Source organism: Falco peregrinus, chromosome 12 (assembly GCF_023634155.1).
Source record: "Falco peregrinus isolate bFalPer1 chromosome 12, bFalPer1.pri, whole genome shotgun sequence".
Taxonomy (NCBI): domain Eukaryota; kingdom Metazoa; phylum Chordata; class Aves; order Falconiformes; family Falconidae; genus Falco; species Falco peregrinus.
The window spans coordinates 12,099,002-12,122,453 of record NC_073732.1 but is presented as its reverse complement, the minus strand read 5'-3'; the positions used below and the strand labels follow the sequence as shown (position 1 = coordinate 12,122,453).

Sequence of the window (23,452 nt, the reverse complement as noted above, 5' to 3'; positions counted from 1 at the left end):
GTCTTTTACTTTGTGCCCCCCTTTTGCCTAATACTGACTTCAGGGCAGTAAGTCTTCGCGATTTTGAGATTTGGTGCAGCAGCATCAAGTAAGGCACTGGGGTTTTTTTGTGGCCAAGGTACAAAAGAAGAAAGTATGCTGACCAGCAGATAACAGGTATTTTAATGGAGTATTATAGACAGAAGTGCTAGTCATATCCTTAAATATTTAGGAGTTAGGACTTAAAGAGCCTGAAAAAATCTTGCACTAGCAATACTATTGCATAAAACCTAAAACACCAAAAAAACCCCGAACAAAAACCCCAGGAACCAAAACAAACACCTTAAACAAGTTCTAGAGCTCATCTAAGTAGACAAAGCCTATTTCTTGTGGAAGGAAAGGGGTTAAATTCCATTTTTACAGGGGTTGTTACCAGTTTGCCTTGTTATGCTGTTAGTGGCCCTAGAGCCTGTTTAAGTGCTTCATTTTACTCATTCTCTTTCCTCTCTGTGGCCTACATCGCAATAGGCTACGTCACCGTTCCCAATATCCTTCAGGGAGTGGTTTTGGGTGTTAAGTTAAAAGACAGCACAGGCTTGTTCTATAGCTGTCCGTGTCCTCTGCTTCAAAGACATGGAGAAGTGTCAGTTACTTCCTGTTGGCTTCTCTATGAGAAGAAAGGTAAAGGCTTCACTGCGTGTTAACAGGTGGCTTTTTTATCTTGTGTTCCTGTGGAACCTCTCCAAGTAATATGCTGGCTATACGTTAGCTGTAGTTTTCTAATAGGTATGTTAGGTCTACTGAAATTCTAGTTGCCTTCCTGTACTGTAACAAAGATGGCTGTTAATGGTAATCAAACGGCATTTACTACAACTCAAGAATACTATGCTAGATAATAACCATTAGATGCCAGTGCTGCTAGATCTTCTCAGAAGATACCTTGTGGGTTTATTTGAAATACCGATTTTTAGAATTCATCCTCAATCTAAAGAGTCTGCTTATGAGGGAAGCATCTGCAGGCCAGTGCTTTGACATCGTTACAGGTAGGAATATGGAATTGTGAAACACTAATTAAAATGGCTTGTTTACAGAGAATTTTATGCTAGAAGTTCACAAATTGCAAATCCTGTCAACTGCAGCGTGGAGGTCTGATGTATAGTTGTAGCTTTTTCTTATTGTGTGTGTGGAGAATGCTTGATATATTTTAAGACAACTTCCTCAATTGTAACAGGACTGCACTGGTGTATTCAGTCGATCTATCAGGTTGCATATCTCCTTTGAAGGTAGGTATGTAAAGAGGGAGATGAATAAGCTAGGTGCTGGGAGTGAGTCTTACAGATGGAGTGACAAGTCTGAATGAGAACAGTTCAGACCTGGGAACCTTGGGAGTCTCTTCTTGTTCTAGCATGTGGAAGACACCATTGTGACCCACTGAAAAGTTCCCTTCCCTACTGGGTACGTGGTATTCTGTGGCTTCATATGCTTGCAGTGAGACTTAATGTTTTGACGTTAAAGGTTGTAGCTGAATCATGAAGCAGCATTATATTTAAAGGCAAACTGGAAATCATATGGTAACACACTACACAATAAGAAATGCAGTTATGTTAGCTCTGGACATCATCTTGACTTGGCAGATGCCTTGCAGAATAAAACAGCTGCCATTTCATACTTCTATGCAGCTGAAAATGTCATGTGTATGACAACACACTATCTGCATAGCTTCTAAGCATAGCCTACTTAAAGTGGCTGGCTGACCCAGACAGATGAACATTAAAGTTTCCCTAGACAGCACCAGGACTGCCTGCATGAAGTTTTCTTCAGCTGACCTAGCAGAACTCTGGGGTGAGTGTGTGTTCTTCTTGCAGCCAGTGCAAGGCGATGTAATAGATCTATGGCAACCATTTCGTGGTATGAATGACAGTTTGATGTTGTTACCCAATTTCAGCCTCAGCAGACCTTTGTACAGGAGGTAACACTGCTCCCTCCTTTAAGAAAAGGCACAAAAGGTGCCTCCTTGCTGATGTTTATGAAGAGGTGTTTTTTTCATTTTGTGTTTGAATACAAAGAGATGAAGAGAGAATGCATGATGGCATTTGACAGTGCCTGTGATTAACTTCAGCAAGACCCTCTAGGTAGCGCTGGAGCCCTGGCCAGCTTTCAGCCTGGTTAATGCTAGGCTTGTTGTCTCGTATCTGCGGTGTACTCTGAAGAGAATGCTAGCACTTATGCTCTCCTAAACCTGACTAATCTGGCTGTACAGCAAGCTGGCATAATTTCCAGCTATAGCAGGCTTTTTTTGTTCCACTGTAAAGTATGTAGATTGTTATAAAGTATTAGTATATGAAATTGTAGACTGGAGGTGTTCTGTATTATTTAAAAGCTTTAAACCTTCCTGTTAGTGGGAATATTTGCTATGATTAAGGAGTTAAGGTAAGAGAAAGAGTTTCTCAGTTTCTGAGAAGTAGGGTTTACAGGTATCTCAACTTCCCAGTCATCAAGGCTTCTAGCTATGAGGTTCATTAAAGAGCTGTAGTTTGTGGGATGGTGTATTTTATACTCTTACATTCTTTCAAATTCTTAATGGTTTGCTAATTTATCTGACTTTCTGCTTTTTCTGTCTGCGGCTGTGTTGAACCTCTTAGTGGAAAGAACACAAAGAACTTTAGAAAGATGCTTTTTGGCTCTTGTGATATGGGGAATTAGCTTGAGGAGCAATTCTTCTGCCTGACTTGTATTCTTGTTTGATTCCTGAAGCTTATCCTGCAGTGGTTGGAAAGGACCTTAAAGATCATCTAGCGCCAATCAGCCTTCCATGGGCAGGGACACCTTCCACTAGACCAGGTTGCTCAAAGCCCTGTCCAACCTGGCCTTGAACACTTCCAGGGATGGGGCATTCACAGCTTATCTTAAATATTTCTGGCATGCTAACCAGGAGCTTTTAGTACTAGGTTGTATCATTACAGTATAACAAGATTGAGTCTGAGCTAGCAAAGTCCTGATCACTTATTTCTTGCGCTGTGCAGGTGTCTTGATCATTTATATGTGTTCCTTTTGGTATTGTACTAGGTATGTGAAGTAACGTTTGCGTAATACAGATTTATGTGCCTGGTTTCTTATGGCCTGACAGTAAAATGGAATAATTTAGGATTATTTTTTTCCTGTTCACTTCTGTTCACTTCTATAGGCTCTTTCAGAGGAATAGTCTATCATAGTCAAGTGTTGTCTGGCTTTACTGACAATGCCAGATCTTGAGAGTTATTTAACTAAGGCTCAGTTCAAATTCAAATGCCTCCAGTTATCTGTAGCTGAAACGTTTTAAACTTTTCCCTGGCAGACTTCTTGCTTACTGTGCTATAGATATAATAGGTACTGAGTCAGCATATAGACTATTGTGTTCTTAAACCTGGTTTTTTTTTTTCCTTCTTATGACTCTTTTCACCTGCAAATACCTTTTTTACCAGATTCCACACAATCAGAAACAGTAAAACTGGATTTGCTAGTTGTGGTCCTGTTGCTATGCTGTCTGTATAGAAATACCAATTTAGCACAGGATATGAAAGTTACCTTAGCTTCTCAGTGAAGTGAGGCTTGTTCTTGAAATATCTCTGTTTCTGGGGACTGCAGCTGGGTGTTATGGTAGTCTTCCATAAATAACTACCAAAATAATACATATAGACCTGTAGCAGTCACAAAGCAATTCCAAAAGTAGTAATACAAAGTCATAATTGATTATTTTTTAAAATAATTCTGTACACTCATTAATTCTTCTGTCTCAGATACCTTTTCCTGCTAATTAAGCTCTCATGAGTAAGAAGGTCTTGCTCATTATAGCTAGATCTCTTTTCCGGAATTACTGTGTGTCTTTCTTTACACAAATGACAGTTGCATAAATCTGACTAGACAAAGCAGCTGTTTTACAAGCACGGTAGTTTACGTCTGTAATCTTGTGGATACTGCTGATTATTCCTGAAACTGTCATTGTCATCTCCCACAATGAGTTAAAATACTGGAATACTATTGCTCTGTCAAGCATTGAGTTTTCCTAGTCAGTGTGCTTTGTCTTAATGTTGACAAATACAGGTTCTCCTAAACCGCATTTGTCTTTGTCTCCTTAAAATAGACACGTGCCAGAAAAGAAGCATGTCATCATAGAATAATTTGGGTTGGAACAGACCTTTTAAAGGTCATCTAGTTCAATAGGTCATCTGTATGCTATATATACAGAAAAGTGGTTGCTCTGTATCAAGGATCTAAATGCTCTTGAGAAGAATCTTGGCCTGTATGTCGTAACTAAAAATTGCCTAAAGGTTTTTGTCTTAAGTTTTTTGTGTTTTGCACATGCCTCTTCAGGCATGGCTGTGAGTCTTCATGTCACGTGTCCTACAACTGTATCTCTCTTTTCTTTCAGTGAATGATAGTGTCTAGAAAGGGTATGTCCCTTCAGGAGAGAGGTGCCAATGTCCAACCGGCCTAATAACAATCCAGGGGGGTCACTGCGACGTTCACAGAGGAACACTGCTGGGGCCCAGCCACAAGACGACGCAGTAGGAGGAAGGTATGACTGTTATTTATGACTGTGTTCTAATATATAAAAGCAAAATGGATGTGATTTAATTGAAGTCTTCCACCCTGCAGTCCAAGCACTGAAACTTAGTGAAATGTTTTTGCCCCTGAAATGCTATCTGTACTGTTATTGCATGGGATGAAAACATGGATAACTGGCTATCATGCATGTTCAGCATAGCAGTAGTAGCTTTATGGGGAAAAAGCATAACTGAGCTGTATTTCACAAGTAACAGGTAGTTTCGAATTCATTCCCCCTCTTCCTTTCTGGGTAACAAAACTATGTGGGGGAATGGGACAGGGACACTCTGGTATGTGAAATTTGGGAGTATCTGTGCCCTGTCACAGAAGTCTGAGTAACTGGCACCTCTGTGTTGCCTGGTGCTGCATATTAATCCTGTGCACATTTGAATAATTTAAGAAAAAAAGGCTTGCCATCCTTTAATATACTTGTACTTTGAGTGAACAAGTGGGCCAGGTTGTATTTGTTCTGTAAGTGGTTGGCTCTACAATGCAGAACAAAGAAGATCCTTGAAACTTATATCTGGATGCTGACTGTATAATTAATGCAATGTCCTTTAAGGAATTAAGAGTCTTCATCTGAGTGTAGCCTGTATGGATAAGTCTCCCTTGAATTTTGTTAAAATATTAGTCTAGTGAAGAAAGGTTATAGTATTATAGTAGGCAGCATCTGTCTGTATTCTACTTCTTCAGGTGTTTCTGGTGCAGTCATTTTAATGTATGTATCTTGGCCTTGGGTTTTTTGGTATAAGAGTATTGTGCCACTGACCTGCAATATTTTAAAACAAAAAAGTTTGTTACTGTGAAGAAATCAGGCCATAACATATAATGAAGACAAGGTGTATTTCTTACTAGTACAAAGTCTGACTGAGAACAAGATCACTGTTGAATAGATGAAGGAGAACAGCTGTTCTTCTAAGGAACCTTGTGGGGAATAATTCAGTCTGCAAAACACAGCTTCACTTTTTTCTGAACTGGTCTACTGTACAAATGGAAAACCAGATGATAAACACAAGGTTTCTGTCCTGGGCTTCTGCTGTAGCATAGAGAGAGGAAAGTTGCTGTGTTATGTAGCTGATTATTTTGCAAGCTAGAATTGCTTTGGAGAATACCTGTTTAACTGAGGCACAGTGAACCTTTCATTCCATTCTGTCTGTTCCATGTTACCTCTATATCTGAATGGATGTTGAGGTTAGATATTGCCCTACCAACTCTTTTCTTTACACTGAATTTGGCCTGGGGTGAATAACCCTCTGCCTAGAATAAATAATTAGAAGCAAGTTATTTGGGCATGGTGTGGGGGGTTCTTCTTCAGATATCTACTGTTTATTCAGATTTTATAGCAGAATGCAAGACAGAACCTCTACAGCAAGTCAGACAAATTGAAGAATTTTAGGGGTAGCACTGTTCTCTTGTGAGAAAGTTACTCATCTGGTGTTTTGGTGTATTGTGATCTGCTACTTATGCTATCACACAGTGATTTAAGATGCAACTTGTCTTAAGATGTCTGCACCTCTTCCACTCCTCACCAAATCTGTGTCCATCAGACTTCCAGGAGCAAGACTGTACTGCACTCTTGAGCTATGTTAGACCTTTATTGGAGCCAAAGCTCTTTGCTTAGTAACGAGGATGGAAGCTTAAAGTCTTCCTTGAAAATGTGGTCTCCCCTACCTTTCCATCTTTGAAGAAGCATGTTTGGTTGGCAAAGTGTATAAAAAGACCTGGATAAAGCATGGTGGTTAATATAAAATTTATAATGATTTCAGTTTCTTCTGCTGTCTTCTGTATCTCCTCTTCAGTAAGCTGCTGAGCAGAAATGGCTATTGTACAAGGAATGATATAAGACATCTATAGAGTCCTTGAAATTTTTTCTAAATTAAATGGAGGTAGACAGGCACTCAGGTAACAGTCACTTACTCTCTGGTTGCCTGTCTTTAGACATAAGCATCAGGTCACATCCTTCTATGCGTCTAGTATGCAGGGGGATATTGTGTTATAATTCTGCTGCTGAACAGCACATAGACATATCTAGAGATCACAGCTTGATATACCCTCTTCATTATGCCTTGCTGTACTCTGGTGATACATGCTGCTTTAGCTGCTGTATCTAAAAACAACCAACCAACCCCAAACCAGTGAACAACTTCTTCCCCTACCCCAACACACCTCTTCCTACATAAGTTTTCTTGGGGGCACCTGAGACACGAACATTTTCAGTCATTTTTTCTTGCATTTGTCATCTGTAAAGTGAAACGCTTCCATTTCAGCTGTGAAATCATTTAAGTAGAATGAACTAACTGTAGAAAGACCCGTTTCAATGATATGCTCATGTTGTGCAAATAACTGTGAACTTAAGATGCATCTATGTTAGTATTTTAGTTTGTTTGGAATGTTCTTTTGAAGCAAGCCTGTTATCCTCACCTGCTGTGCTTTGGCTAACATCATGGAATAATCTTGGAGTGATTAAATTGGAATTGTTTTGGATGAAACTAAACTGGAAGTTGTGCTCTAGGAGAGCAGTTCATGCATCCTGGTCACTTGTGGTTTTAATCTGGCCTGCTTTGGGGTAGAAATCATAGAAGTGTATAGAGATGGTAATGGCAACTAGCTTGCTTTACAGATTTTCTTTTGTTGATTTGTACTACTTGTTGATGTCATTGTGCAGACAATGAGATGTTATTCACCTGCTTCTAAATCCACTTTTTAATTAAAAAACAACCCCCAAAAATACACATACACCCAGAGGAAAATTTCCCCTCTGCCCCCCTTGCTCCAAAAAACTAGTATTGTAGAGGGAGTTAAGCAGTAATGTGAGTCTGTAAAGGGTTGTTGCCTCATGCCTAAAATAAGCCACAAAGTTTATAAGCAAACTTAAGGGCCACACCTACTAAAGTGTTGGGGAAGGTTACTTCACTTTGGTCATAGATACGCAATCATAACCCTTCGAGCAAGGACAAGTTTTGATGCTGTCTGAACTTGTGTACTTGGTTATATTTCTGCTTTATATAAATAGCTTTCTAAATGGTGGAAATGCAACAGCTTTTTTCTTAAAGCTGTCTTGTGGCTAAGGTGCATGCATTTTCAAAATACAAGTTAAGCAACAAAAGTTTGCAGTTTGTGCAGATTGTCACTCGTACCATGATTTTAGGCTTTAATGTGAAGTCCACAAATCTAATGTGAGTGGTTGTATAGCCAAATGGTAACAGCCTTAACTTTGTCTCTTACCCTCTGACTGGAGTGAACACTGCAATAGACTTCAGCTGAGGAAGGCGTTAAAAAGGAGAGAGGCTGGAGAGTGACATCACTTCTAAGCTGAAATGCTAATGCATGTCCTTCTATAGTCTTTGACCTCTTTGCAGCTTAAAGGCCTTTTGTTAACTTATCAAGTTAGCTTGCTCAGTGGCTACCAGTCACTTGCATGAAGACTTTGGAAATTAACCTGGAAGCAATGCAAACCTGTTTTCCTCTAGACTGGGCTTATTTGATACCAATCTAATAACATCTGTACTTGTAGTTGAAATGAGTGGGGGAAATGAGTTGAAATGAGAGAGTGTTTTCTGCTGGAGTTTTACTAGCAATTTTACACTCAACACAGTAACCTCATAGGACATTTGAGTGTTTGATTTTTACAGTTGCCTTTTTTTAAAAAGCAAACTGATGCTAGGCTCACAGGCAGTGTAGAAAGATTGTTGTAGCACAAATTGGAAGTAAACTTAGCATCTATGATATGTGGCTTTCTTTAAAAGAAGTGAGGTGTGTGTTTGAAAACAGATTTGTAAACTGGTGAACTGTTTTTGCTCTCCATGTATGCACATAACCAAACTGGCCTTGGTGAAGTTGGACTAATATGTCCATGTTCTATCATCAGTAGTGATGTTGAAAGAACTCTGTGCTTTGGATGACTCTGCTCTTGTGGATATTATCATTCTTACTGGTTTTACTACCAAATTGAAAAGTATTCAGTGTTATCCTCCTAATTTAGAGTTACTGATAGGATGGCACCTTCCTAAGTGTACAGCATGAACCCTTCTCTGAACTATCTCTTGCAGCACTTTCCACTAAAGGGTGACTCTTTGTAGGTTTGTAGGAAGCAATTATGGTACTAAAGCTTCCTTTTGTAGCAGTAAACCAAAGATGAGTGGGAAGCAGATGCGTTAATCTGGGGTGGGGGGTAGAAGGTATTTACTGTCACTTTCTTGACTGTATCTATATTGTAACCATTGTGTATTGAAGAATTGTGCCCTTGTGGCTTAAGTTCCCAGTGATGCCATAGTATTTACTTTGAATGGGAGCAATTTGGAAGTGATATTGAGAGACACACAACAAGATCTTTTCTGAAAGTGGTGCAGTTGACTGTTCCTTTCAGTTATGGGCAGTTTCAGAATGTTGGTATGGAGTAATTGAAAAATAAGCACCTCTATTATCTCATGCCATTAAAAAAAGAGTTAAAACAAGTAAGTATTCTAGTACATGGGACCACTTCAATCTGCTGATTGTCACTCTTCTGAAATCTTTAGAAACAGCAGTATTTAAGCAGGATATCAATTTGACATAAATGCTGTGGTGTTGCAGTTCTATGTGAAAGTATGATACTTCATAAAAATTGTGAAGTTTTCAGAATATAATATGTATGTGTTCTTTTGCATTTGAGGTGGAAGGCTAAATGAGAAATAATAGATCCTTGTTAGCTGCCTATATAGAGGGCATTGGTATAAACAGAATCTGCAAAACACTTTGGACTGACCTTTTTCAAATACTAAAGCAAGAAGAATGCTTTTGTCAGTTACCTTACTCCTGAACAAGAAGTAGGCCAAAAACGTTTGGTTTTGGACCAGTCTTGATATAGTAACTGTTAATATCTTACCTGAGACTTGTGTAAAAACTACACTTAATGTTTGAATCTGTGGAGAAGAAGATGGAGTATTTCTGAGGAGAGACAGTAGGTTTTCCTTACATGGTTTATTTAATCGGTGCTTTTGCTTTTATTTATCTCACTTTTGACAGAAGTAAAAGGGTGTTTAGTTTTGTAGACTTCATCTTTGGAAGCATTTAACACCTCACTTTTAGCTGCTGATGGACATGACTGTAGGTGAAATTTTGTCTATTAACTAACTTCAAAAGGTATTTTTTTTTAATATGTACAGAGTAACTCTTTGAGGACAGGTTCAAGTTGTTTTTTTATTACGGTTTTGCTGAGGAAGGCTAAGGGCTGGCAGTTTCCATGAGATTGTTTTTATATAAACACTGCTAACTAAATGGTGGGTCACTTGTCAACTTCTCTGTGTTACTCTGAATTGAGTGTCTGCTTGTGAATTGAAATGCATATCAGCAGACAGTTTTGTCCAGTTGAGTGAAGCTTTGGAGCAAGTCATGAAACTGTCTTTAAGTTGGGGGTGCGGATGGACCAGAAACAAGTAAAAAAAAAAACAAACCAAAAACCCCAAAACCCAAACAAAAACGCCAAAACACTTGCAGGTGCAGCAAGGCTCAGTCTTCCTTGATTTGCCCTTGTGAATGGAAATGGATGAACAGAAGCTCATAAAAAATTAACTTATTTTTCATCATTAATGAGGAGCTTAGCCTCTCAAAATACTTGTTGCTGGAATATTTGTTTAAATGAGGCTTCTGAATGAAGGATACATTAATGGAAAAGAATAAAGAGCATGTAACTGGGTAAGTTATGAATTAAAGGCCTTGAATTATGGTCAAAAGTACTGGTAGCTTACAACCTTTAACAAAAGTTAATCTTCCAGCTGCCTATGTACCTTTTATAGCACGCACTTCTGCAAGCATTGCTGCTTTTGTTTCTAGCTCAGACTATTCTAACTACCTTTGTATGTAAGTTAACTTTTAACGAGACCTTAAACAAGCTGTGACAACCTTACCATAAATTGGGACAATGATACTTGTTAGTTGGTGTATGGCTAAAGTTGTCTTAACTCAATCCTGCAGTCTCTCCAAATTGTCAATCTGCTTGCTATCATACAGACCTTAGAGAAAGGGATTTAATGTCATGTTTTTAACTGACATGCTACTACATGTACAGTTGCTATTGTGTACCTCTTCTTTGCAACGCATACAAGGTGAATGATTAAACTCAATGAAAAGTGAGAGCACAGTGTAGGTCTTTAGAACAATAAAAAAAATCTTTGTCATTTGAACTCCTCATGTTTCTAGTGTAACCTTTCTGCTCTGGCTATGAGTGTTATTTCTACTGATAGTTAGATGGATAAAGAAAATAAAGCAAGTGCAGATAGTCTGCACGATACAGTATTCACGATCCCCAGGCTATGATTGTAGCTCTATTGGTCCATATAAATCGGCTGTTGGTATGAAATCATGTTTGTAAAACTTCTAAGAACCTGAAGGGTTTAAAGGTGAAAGTGGAGACGCCTGGAACAGGTGGAAACTCTTCAGTGCAAGATTTAAGTACTTGATGTTTTGATATATTGCTTTAGTTATATTTTAGTTGAAAAGATCTCCAATGGTTTGTGTTCTGTGAATACTTAAAGCACTAGGTTAAATCCAGTTCTGATTGAAGCAAACCAAAAATTTTAAGGTAAAATAGCCTTTTAAAATATATTTAGAATAAATGAACCCTGATCAGTTAGCTTACATAAAAAATGAGATTCATGCCAAGTGTAAATTATGTAATAACTCCTGTTCCTCCCATAATAAAAACATTTCAAGGGGAAAATTAAATTACACGCCTTAATCTTTTGCTGGGAGAAGGAAAATCTAAACACTCAAGATTAGGTGAAACTATTCCCAAGTTTACCTTGATGGATCTGCTATTGTGAGCTAAAGATCTAACTATTTTATTTCACTTGCTTTTGATAGCAAAAATGATTTCTTCTAGTATGAGAAATAAAAACAGATTACTGGAGTATGGAGAAGATGCTGTTAATCTGATATTTTCAGACTATTATGCTCTTAGGTGAGTCACAGGAAGTTTTGCATCTGTGCTGTCTAGGTCCATTCATCAGTTTGAAAAACTGATTACATGAGAATACTTCGGGGGGGGGAATAAACAGAGGAAGGAAAGTTTTCAAGAAAAACAGTCATGTTACAGAAGTTTTACCACTTTGCCTCTGTAGGCAGATAATCATGTGGTTGTCACTTAGGTGGTTAGGTGTGGGTTTTTTTGGTGGTGGTTTTTTTTTTTTTTTTTTGGTACTAAGGGTTATGTTAAAGTTCATGTTGAAATCATTAAGAGGATGGTGAAACTCCCTGGTCAATAGCAGGCTTAGGTCTGCCTTTGGTACTGGATTTCTGGCATTTGATTGGAAGAAGCTGTTTGAAAGCTTGTGGAACTCTTCTTCCTCTTCCACTTACTCTTTTGGCCTAAACATTTTGGTGTTTTGGGTCATGGGTTGGATCAGGACACTGAAATCTGAAGTTACGTTTCTCCCCTTCCCCTATATGAGTCAAAGATGTTTGCATAGCTCAACTCAAAGAACTAGATAGCCTAGGTTAATAGTATAAGCATGTACTCAGCAGTTGTTTAACTCTGAAACGTTGCTTCTTCCAGCACTGATACTAGGCTAGTTTGAAGCCTCATTAAAGTTAGCGGTGCTTGGGGTTTCAGTGTGGGAAGTATATGAGCAGTAGAGTTTTCCTGGTGGCAGCTGAGTCAAAACTGTGTTTTATCCAGGGAAGTACAAATAAGATGTCTCTTGCCTCGGCAGTTATTTATACTATGCTGTTTTAACTGCTGATGAGCTGTCCCTGAGTCTTGCAGATGATAATTCTGATTGGTTTTGAAGATAGGTGTGGAATATATAAAGATGTAACTTAAGACTTAAATTTTATCTATGGTATAGTATGATCTTTGCCCTAAAGTCAGAGTTAATACAATACAGTTCTTTGCATACAATACAATTTTTTTGCATGTAGCTGAAAGCTGCTTGGAAGATCTGTTGTGGCTTCTTGATGTGAAACTCTTTCTCTGTGTGTCTTTTTCTGACATCACAGGTTTTCTGTCTCATCTGGCTGCCTTCATTGCTAGCGTGCATTTCTTCATTCCTCTTACTTCAGCTGTTACCAAACGGCTCCCAGTCCTTTGAATTGGTGGATCTGCAGTCAGAAAATAACTGGCGGGGTTGAGTTTTCCTACTGAGTCGAGCTGGTTGCATTCCTATTCTGAGCATTTGATTTTGTTAAACTCAAGAGCCAAGAGACAAACTTTTAAAAACTTGTAGCTGGATAAAGTCTTAACACATGAAATCTTGAGGTTGATGAGTATGTATCTGTTTATGAGAAGACATCTTTGACAGGTGCTCTAATCTTGTGCCTTACTGTGCTACCTTAATGTTTAAGTGAATAATTCTGTAACTGCACAACAGAAAAAATTGAATTTTATCTGCACAGCTCAGATGTGAGAATGTTGTATACATCTAAAACTACTAAATAATCATGCGCTTTACAACGCAGTTAAAATGGTAGTGATTTGTAACTGTACCAGGTGATTCTTTTGAAATGTCGCTTTGATGTTAGGTGTTGATATGTAAAAATCTGAAGCTATAAACTACTATTTATAAATGGTCCAAAAAGCAAATAATAGTTCCACCTGCGGGTTTGTATGTGTCTTGGAATCCTGATAGCTTTCTGTTTTGACTTTCTGCTGACAGGTCACATTTTGGGCAGGCAAAACATAAGGCACATAGCCCTCCTGAGAGTAGAAAATCCATTTCAAAGACACCCAAAGTGCAGTCTAATACTACTTCTGAACAGTCCAAGGGACACTTTTCTAAAAGGTAATTGCACTTCATATTCATATGTTAACCAGTGTTATGAGCTTCACAACTGTGTATAGTTATACAGAGTGCTTATGAAATGTATGACTGATAGATTTTTAACTAATCCAGGTATTGCATTCAGTGGATAGGTTTCAGTGTTTCACGTTCTATTTTTGTTTCTTTTTATAATTTACCAACTAAGAGCATTACATCAGTGATGGGGAGGAAATGATTTCTGCGTAACTAGTACTGGAAAACTTGCACAGTCTTTCTCCTCTTCCTACTTCATGTGGGGGGAAGATTGCCCAAGGAGTTCTGAGCAATGTCCAGTATGAATTGAAACATTTAATAATCTAAAGTATGCCTGTGTTCAGGGTAGTAATCTTGGTCGCGCTTTGACTGCCTTTTGTGTACTTCTGCTATACATGCACTGGAACAGTTTTCTATCATGTAGAAGGGGATTTTGCCATTTTTGTGTGTGATTAATTGCCATCGATTTCAAGATGGTGAAACTACCTTTTCATTAAGAGTCTTCCTTAACTAGAATCCAGTTATGACTAGTTATGCATGACTGAACACTCTTTACGCTCTTGTGGGACTTAGATTCTCAAACATTCAGGTGATAGCTTCAAGGCTTGGAGTTTTTTCCTTTTTTTTTATCAGTTCGACGTACCTATTAAAAAAAATCAGATAGTAAAATCTACCCAAGTTACCTCATATCTTCCTCATTAAAAAAAGCAGAGCACTGTGCAATTTGTTCTAATTTTCATGCTAGCGAAGATTTGCCATGACTGTTCTCATACAGGCATTTTTTTCTTGTTTCAATGTAAACTTAATAATCAACAATAATAATCTTACCTGATGTTTCCTTTATTATTAGAGAACGCTGACATTTATTTTGCAAAACTATTGCAACTGTGAGGTTTCTAGAGTTCAACATTAACACTGTTCTTGCTTACTTCTACAGAGGCTGTAGTTCATCTACTGTTTTAATACCACAACAAGAAGATCCAGAGACAGTCAATACTTCAGAAAAGGAAAAAACGGGGCAAGTGCCTAAGAAAGACAATTCTCGAGGAGTTAAACGCAGTGCTAGTTCAGATTACAGGAGGACCGATTCTCCTAGCTCTGCTAAAAGACCCAAAGCACTTCAACACACTGAAAGTTCCTTGGAAACTAAGAAGCCACATACTAAATCTAAAAGAAGACATTTAGACCAAGAACAGCAGAAGTCCACACAATTGCCATCAACAAGCAAGGCTCACACCAGAAAGGGTGGAGCTGCTGGTAGCTCCCGAAGTCTGAAAAGGAAAAGGACAGAAAATCTGTCTTGTATAAAGAGTGGTTCAGCAGTTGAATCAACTGGCGCTGAGGAGAAGTCAGCAAAACTCTCCAAGCTGGCTTCAAAATCAGTGACCTCAGCCAAAGCTGGGTGTAGCACCATCACTGATTCTTCTTCTTCAGCTTCCACATCTTCCTCCTCTTCTGCTGTTGCCTCTGCTGCTTCTGCTGTTCCTCAGGGTGCCAGAGTGAAACAAGGAAAGGACCAGAATAAGGCTAGACGTTCCCGTTCTGCATCCAGCCCCAGCCCAAGAAGGAGCAGCAGGGACAAAGAACAGAGTAAAACAGGTGGCTCTTCAAAGTTTGATTGGGCTGCTCGATTCAGCCCAAAAGTCAGTCTCCCTAAAACAAAACTGTCTCTACCAGGCTCTTCCAAATCGGAGACATCAAAACCTGGACCTTCAGGACTACAGGCTAAGCTAGCAAGTAAGTCCTATTTTTGTGGAAGAATAAGCATGTATGTTTTAAAATAGTCTTCTAAACAAAAATTTCTATCGTTTTTAGTGATCTTCTTGTGATCTTCCTAAAGAAATTTACTTTTAGTGTGTTCTGCTGAGCTTTTAAGTAAAGGAGTGACTGAAATTATTTACAGCTAAAGCAAATTACTTCAATACAGTCAGTGTTCTATAAGTTTAATTTGCTTCTGTCTTGTAAATCAATATTAAAAAAATATGCAAAATAGTTGAGTGTTGTGATGGGAACATGTATGCTATAAAACTCTTGATTGTTCTTCCTGTCAGATTTCTGTTTTCCTCTTTTACTTAAGCTATCTGTCCTGAAGTGGGGATGTTAAATGATTGAAAACAAGTAGATAATGTGATTTCTCGTTTCAAGCCCGCTTACCTCATTTTTCCTTACTGTGAGAATATCTTCTCTGATACTACTTCAAAACCAGTAATCTTTTAAACCTAGTGTACCTAGTGCCTCAGATGTTAGTCACTTTATCTTTTTGTTCTTACAAAACATGTCCTCTCTGCCACTGAATTTGAATAGCAGGCTCTGTTCTTGGAAATTGTCACTAAGAAATACAGGCTGTCTCCAAGCAGAGCACCTGCTTGCCAATGTGCAGATACCTTTGTGGCTCTGTTGCTTTGAACAAAGTGTTGTTTTTTTTTAAATGTGTTATGCTGCCTTTGTGTACTATATAACATGCTTATAACATGTATTCTTTAAAACTTGATTTAAGAAGTTGGATTCTTAAGCTTGCTTACTGTTGTTCCTTTCTCTGTGTATGGTCGCAAGTAGCCTGTCCCAAATGGGGCATGTCTATAGCTCATACTAATGCAGGAAATATGTGAAATAAACAAGAGCAACTGGTTGTCTTCCTGTATAAGCAATTTATGTGTAGATTTAATTGACCTAACAGGCTTGTTTTGGATAACTTGTATGTCTGGAGTACTGATTCTGGAATGCCCTAACCTAATTGAGGAAGAGTAGCATTGGGGAAGGGGAGAGGAGTTACATTTTTGTAGCAAGCTTTTCTCTACCTGCTCCATGGTTCAAGACTTCATGGGTGATGAATTCCAGAGTCAAAACTCTGAATCCACAGAGTGGAAGGAGAGGGAAGTGCATAGGAATCGGGCAAGAATGGGACTGACCCACCCACAAGTTCTTAGCTAAGTCTGTCACAGGCAACTTTTCAGCAATGAGGACAATCAACAGGGAGGAGAAAGAATTAACTCCATCAAGAGAGTGAAGGCAGCAAGTTACTGGCAAGTGACAAAATTTCAGCAAGTACTGAGAAGGGAAAGGGTGGGATAGCACAATGTAAAGGGAGTGTGTGGAGAATGACTTGAAAAACAGCATTGAGAAGATGAGCCTAAACTGTCTCCACAAAGAATGTCCTGAGAAAGCTAGCTTGACTGGCTTTAGCTCTGTCATGACTTGAAAGTGATCTCTTGCAAAAAGATAAACTGAAGTTGAACTAAGACATTCAAGTGTATGTCACAAAACCAAGTTGGTATGGACTATAAGGCTTGTGTGTATATGTATAAAATGTCACCAGTAGGGGACACAAAGCATGGTGAGGAATGCTTCTAGACTCAGAAGTTACTTTCTCTAGATGGTGTCCCAGTTTGAGGGGGAAAGAAAAGTAGTAACAGGTGATGCTAGAAGTCTGAAACATCTGATTCCTCTTCATTTTACTGTAGATTGCATCAAAACTTATTCCAATGGTTATTATATTGAATATCATTGCTATACTGAATACCACTTAAAGTAAGAACTCAACCTAGAATAGAAGTGTTAAACTGTGTTATTTTCAAATAGTCTCACTGTTTGAAAAATAGTGCATTAGAGCTCTTTGACAACAGATTGAAGTGATCTTGGAATCAACGGTAACTATTAGTGTAGTGCTCTTAGAGGAAAAGTCTGTCATACAGCTTCAGTAACTCAAATGTTGGGACAAATACTTTAACAAAATACACATTTTGGATAGTGTTGAGAGGTGTCAAGAAAGCAGTAAGAAAATAAACCTCCAGTGTAGGTTTTTAAGGAAGAATGGTTAAGTTCAAATTAATTTTCTGTAGCATGCTAGTACCCTTAGAGGATAAGGAAGCAGGAATAGATGATTTTTTCACATGGATACTAACATCCTAGAGCTTTCTAAAGCAGTAAGGCAAAGTGATCTAAATTATTGAGAGGTGTATAGCTCTCTGCCTGGAAACGTGTCCTTAGAAGTCATAGTAATCCTGTGTAGAAAGTGAAAGCTAAAACTTGGTAGGCTTGCATAGGAGCATAATATCAAACAGATGTTTGAAATGGGGCTTATAGAAGTAGAGGCAGATAAACCAAAAACAAAGTTGCAAGCATAGCTCTTCAAGGAGCTGCAAAAATTGCAGGAAAGATGATGTGTGTGAGTGGTTCTAGGAAGAAAAGTGGGAAGAGAGGGGAGATTATTCTTGCTAGTACATGGTCAGTCATGTCTGTATAAATGCAGTGCTGTTCACTGTGGGGTATTGCATTTCAGGAAGTACAAAAGAATTATTAGTAGTTGTGGTCTTTAAAGAAAAGCCAGAAGAGCTGAGCTGTCTTAGTCTACTGAAGAGAATGAGGAGAGAAGTGGTTGCCATCATTGCAGAAAACTTTCACCTATTGGAGGGCAAAACCCTGAGGTTTCTTGTCTGGTCCTCACTGGATAATTAATAGGTGTTAAATGCAGCCGAGGTGACTTCCAAGGTTTTCAGCTGTACAGCAATCTGTAATTGAGCAGTGATATCACTGAGTAACAGCCGTAGAACTTGTTGGAAGAGCAAAAACAGGCTAGACTAAAGTTTTTCATCTCTCTTTTTGTAGCTGAATATTTTTTGACAGGGGAAAAAAAGCAAGTTCCATGTTTTGCTCTCTTGATTTGACTATTTTGACATCCCTTTCAAGCCCTATATTTTGTAGGGGCTTTTTTACAATGTTGCAAATTGGGTCATCTCACTGATTATGTAACAGTATAAAACCAAGCTTAATTGTGTCTCTGTTGTTATGGAGATCTTTACTGTCCTTTGTGTGTGGTGTCTTGTGGCCCTTAAGTAGGAAGAAGCTGGCAGTGATGACTAGGACAGCGATGAAGGCAGGGTAACTTAGCACAGCTGTCCCTGACTGAGAAGTCTCTACCTAATAGTTTAAGACCCTGGGGGTGGCAGTGGGCAGAGCTGGAGAGGTTATTGGGATATACTAGAAAGCCACATGAAGGTGAACACAAGAGCCTGAATGATGTATGACTCTTGGCTTCAAGGGATTTGGCAGAAGTGAGGAAGAAAAGAATCTGAAAATAGCTCTGGAACAGTTTATTTGGGGTTGTGGGTGACAGTACTGTCTCTGTGATGGTTGTTAGAGCCTTAAGAATTGTGGGTTTAGGATTGAGGCAATAAGGTGACTGGCTTGGAGAAGGTTTAATTGCAGTGATGGGCTCTGTGGGGCTATAATAGAGCTGGGAACATCTGGGTTGGTACTGAGGGAGGGGAATAGTGGAGTATTAGAGCAACAGGAGGCTGTCTAGTTTTCCCTTGCCACAACTATTTTCACCCCATCTTTATTGCATGAGGAGGAGAGCAGCCCAACACAGGAGCCAATCTGGAGTCTAAACTTGCAGTTTGAACAAGTAAATCTCTACTGATTTATCTTTCTGAACTGCAAAATAAGGGCTTTTCAGGTTATGGACTGTAAAAGTTTGACTGATTTTGTTTTGGCTTGGGGAATACACTCAGACTTCAAGTGAATGCAGTACAGCTGCATTCAGGACTTGTTTCTTTCATGCAACAAAAAATGCTTTTTTAAAAAAATGCTGACCAGAAAACACACTTAAATGTGAAGATGTTCTTAAGATTTTTTTGTTTGTTTTGTTTGATTTCTGTTAGGCTATGCTGTTTCAGGTTTAGCCTGTTTGGGTCTATTTTCCTTCTGAGTCATTAACATGAGTGTTTGGCATGCAAATAGGATGATGTCATGGCATCAGCAACAGATCAGTTTGCCATAAGGAAACCTATGCCTGTGCTCTAATTCTGAAGCTTATGCAGTTACTGAATATGAACTGCTTAAAGATAATTTTCTTCTGGTTTATTAAAAGTCCATCTCTGTTCATAAGTCTTACTAGCTCTTTGAAACAGATCTCTTGATAGTTCTGTGTATTACAGAAATAATGTTGAATAAACAGCTTCTGGAGATGAATGTCAAACCAATTCTGAAAGCCCTTGCTATCTATGGCAGTGTGACTGGTGTTGTCCTTCGTCAGGCAGTCACAGGGCATCTCTCTGAATGTGGGTTTTGCCCTCTTTGCCAGCGAAGGCTGGGGGCTGTTAGCCTCCTGCAACCCCTATAGATACAGGACTGACTCAGGCAGGAGTGCACGTTGGCAATGTGTTAATGGAGGATGAAATTTTGGTGACCATGTGAATGAAAGGATGAAAGTTCAGTCCAACGCTGAAGAAATTGGCAGTCCTGAGGTTTTAGGTTCATGTATGTGCCCTTGTAGATACATCAGAGGTAGAGAAGTAAAGACTCGGGAAGAGAAACATGCAGTAAGAGCTGACAAGGAGAACACTATTCCTGAGCAGCGGGAGAAAATGAGCTCAACTCTTCTGGGTGCTCAGGCTGTGATGTAACTTACAACTCATCCACCAAGCAGTAACTGGGTAACTCTTCCTATTTTCTAAAACCCTCTTATTGAGGTAATTCAGTTTAAAGAGGTGGTTGGCTAATTTAATGACTCTTACGGAAAAGGACAACCTATTTCACAGCTTCATTGCCCTACTGCTTCCTGGTGTCTCTGCTCATCTGACCCTTGTTAAGCAAGCTCAGCTCACCGAACTGGCAGAATACAAATGGAACGAGAAGGTGTATATGTGGTGTGCGCTCTGTGCATCTAGGAATCGGTTTGGGAGCAATGAGAGATGAGTGTACCAAACTGTTAAACAAGAGTAAGCTGTTAAGCTAGCTCTGCTGTTTTGTGAAACCTTTGCCCTTAGAAGAAATCCCTTTTTGATATAAATCCAGTCAACCTTACTTCACTTAGAGTGGATGTGTGGTGTGTCATTGATAGTCTGTTATTAAGCTGATAACAAGTTACTTAATATTTAGGTCTGACTACTTGAAAATCAGTACCCACAGATTTGAAGTAGTAAGTGGCATGCTGACATAAAGAATTAAAATGTATTTTTAAATTTTTCCACTGAATTACTACTGTAACAGGGTGACTAACTTATTTATCTAAAGCAGGGGTCCTCAAACTGTTTAACCAGGGGGCCGGCGCGCGGATGAAGTGGCAGGCAGTCATCTGCGGCTGTTTGGTTCCCCTCCCCGCCCCCCCCCCCCCAACCCCCCCCAACCCCCCAGCGGGGGGTGTCTGTAAATACCGGGGGCTGGATTGAGGACCCTGGGAGGCCGTATCCGGCCCACGGGCCGTAGTTTGAGGACCCCTGATGTAAAGGTAAAGCAAAAGCACATCTCATTTAGAACTTCACCATACTGTTACAGGTACCGTACTGAGTAGCGTGTTTTTCAGTATACATAATATGAACTCAGAGTGGTAATCGTGTTTTACTCGTGGAGTAATGCAGTGCTATACCTAGTGCTAGTTAAAGCATGCATTTTCTGTTGTAAAATATAACCAGCTACAAGGGGTAGTTTTGTATCTGTGCGCTTCTACAGCTTAAAGGCTTACGTAGCTATGGCATGGGGTCCTGCTACAACTGTTTCAAACTGGTTTTCTCTTACATATCTATAACATACTCCCCCCACCCCATGTCTTACTGGATATAAATAGGATTCGGGTCATCATGTATTTTTGTCATAGCAACTTAAATTTTGGGTTTGAAAGCGTGTGTAGTAAAAATATTATATTTTTTTTTTTAATATTTGAGAAAGTTACATATTTTGTTCTGTATATACAGACCATCTGAAGCTTCAGGTGACTGGCCGGCTTTGGTTTAGTGCTTGGTGCCTGTTAAGTACAAAACCTTGTTGTTTTCCCAAGGTTGCCAGATTTCTTGAGTTAGTAAATCAGGTGTGTGCTAATACCTAAATATCAGGTTAACCTTTATCTCCAGGGAATTCAACTGCACACAGCATTGTGGTGTTGTGTCTAGCATAGTGTTTGAAAGGACTATAGACCAGGTCAGTAATAGTTTTTCAGATCACTTTTCCTTTCCTGTTAAATACGCAGTCAGAAGCTCCGTAGTGAACATGTCATCCCTCAGTACCACAAGGCAGCATTCCTGAAACGTTTTAGGATTAAGGAAATAGACAGGAGCCAGTTTGATAGGTAGTGTGCTCAAAAAACATAGCACTTTGCTATCTTTTTATTTCTGCTTTGTTGCCAGAAGGGGGAGCAGTGGTCCAATATTACCATCTTTTCAAATTTATTTACATCTGTTCTAGTAATAGTATCTCTAAAATGAATGTTATGGGGTTCTCCTTTACTTTATTTGTTATAGAGATGGGTGGACTGAAATGTTGAGCTGGGTCTGATGAGGATTTTTAATTTTTGACCTTAACTATCAGCCTTCTGGTTTGGAAGCTGTTATTATAGGATATTTCAGCTTGATAATAACCTTGCTTATTATCAGAGTATGTTGTATTGCATGGGGGTTTTGTGTGTTTAAGGTTTACCTGGTTCTGCAGTGAGATGTGTCATCAGAACAATGGCTTCGTGGCCTAGAGCAAGTTAATATCAGTTGGGTCAGCCTCCCAACAGTGCAAATGCTTCTAAATTAAAAATGTGAACTCCTTTTCCAAAGCTGTGAAGATATGCTTGGTTCCTTGCCTCAAGAAAGCCCTTTTGACAGTGAGAGGGGTTGAAGAGCTGTAGTTGAAATAGGAGCACAAATAATACACATCACAGATCTCAACACTGGCAGTGTTTGATTCCTGGAGGGGCGCATGGTTTTGATTTAAGGTAGTTATTCTTAAGCCACACTAATGTGAATAAAACTGACTGAAAATTATGATTTAGCTAGTGAAAAAGATTAAGTTTATGCTGCACAGATTTACTGGGGGGGGAACAGATGCCACCACCACTGCTCTCCCCACAATGTAATTTCTCCTTTTCTCTTTGTCTAAAGCTGAAGTGTCATCTTTTTTTTTTTAAAAAAAAAAGTGGTTTGAACATAAATAAGTGGAAATAATAAACTTGTATCCTGTAAGGTGTTATCTGTTTAGCGTGAGAGACTTGGAAGCTTTTCTGTAACTGTAGTGTGTAGGTTAGGAAAAGGTGTCTAGGTAACAACTTCAAGTTTAATATTACTTGTTTCAAAATAATGAGTAAAAGTAAATACCTGAGCATTTCTCTTAGTAGTATAGCAATTAGTCTAAGGTAACTAGAAGCTAATGTGGGCTTATTGTGGTTCTTATGTTCTTCTACACAGAAGTTTCCTGTATGTAGAAGTTTCATTTCTTTGTAGAACTGCTGTGTATTTAAAAACTGATTTCCTCACGATTCTTAAAATATTATGTAGGTCTAAGAAAATCTACGAAGAAGCGCAGTGAATCACCACCTGCTGAGCTCCCCAGTTTGCGGCGGAGCACACGGCAAAAGACCACGGGCTCCTGTGCTAGCACCAGGTAAAACATTAAGATAATGAAACGAGATTACTGCTGTGGTTGACATGAATGTTGCTTCCATACATAAAACCTGAGCTTGTCTGTCTCTTACTTAGCTATTGTAGAATTAGCTGCAGCTTTTCAGGCCTGCTGGGTTACTCTACACACCACTGTTATGGACAGCGCATAGAATGTGTCACTGTCAGACCTTCAATAAGTCCCTCAGCTGTGGGGGTGAAGGGGAAGATGCATACAAAGCCTATATCACAAGTTTAAGTAATTCTTTCCTTAGGGAGGTGGTGATTTTAAAAAACAACCACTAAACACAAAGAGAGCATGTGCTGAACTACTGTCATCATGAAAAATAAAATAGATTACTGTTTTGAAAATTAAGTACCACACAGGAGTCTGTTTTAATAGTGTACATTGTTAAGCTGACTCAGCTGGTCAGCAGCTGCATCTGAACAATACTGCAAATATTGAAGAAGTTTATTTATGTTCTAATGCAGGGGAGAACTAGTCCTGAATTAATAATTTTAAACAGCTGGTAGATTAAGTGGGAGAGGAGAGTAAATGTCTTGTGATGCAAAAAATTTTTGTATATTTTTGTAGTTGCGTATATTCTGAAGCTAGACTTGTGACACCTTAACAAGCTTTATTTTTTTTCTTATGCCTAAACTACTTTAGTAGTTCCAGTACAACTGTACCCTCTTCCATGAGGGGGGAAAAAAAAAAAAAGCTTCTGAAGTCTATTCTGTCATCAAGTGTGCATTTGAATTTGA

General features: G+C 39.0%; 1 protein-coding gene across 9 annotated transcripts in view; it reads left to right on the top strand.

Moving 5' to 3' along the window:
- TRIP12 (thyroid hormone receptor interactor 12) overlaps positions 1–23,452 on the top strand; it is a 79,957-nt gene that overhangs the window by 22,423 nt on the left and 34,082 nt on the right. For 5 of the 9 annotated variants that reach the window (XM_055817539.1, XM_055817537.1, XM_055817534.1 and 2 more), the window contains exons 2-5: positions 4,388–4,534; positions 13,194–13,319; positions 14,269–15,068; positions 22,586–22,691. In XM_055817539.1, the coding sequence (XP_055673514.1) occupies positions 4,437–4,534; positions 13,194–13,319; positions 14,269–15,068; positions 22,586–22,691 (1,130 nt within the window). In that variant the 5' untranslated portion in view covers positions 4,388–4,436. The remainder of the gene's footprint in view (positions 1–4,387; positions 4,535–13,193; positions 13,320–14,268; positions 15,069–22,585; positions 22,692–23,452) is intronic. The other 4 variants (XM_055817542.1, XM_055817541.1, XM_055817540.1 and 1 more) reach the window with 2 other exon arrangements.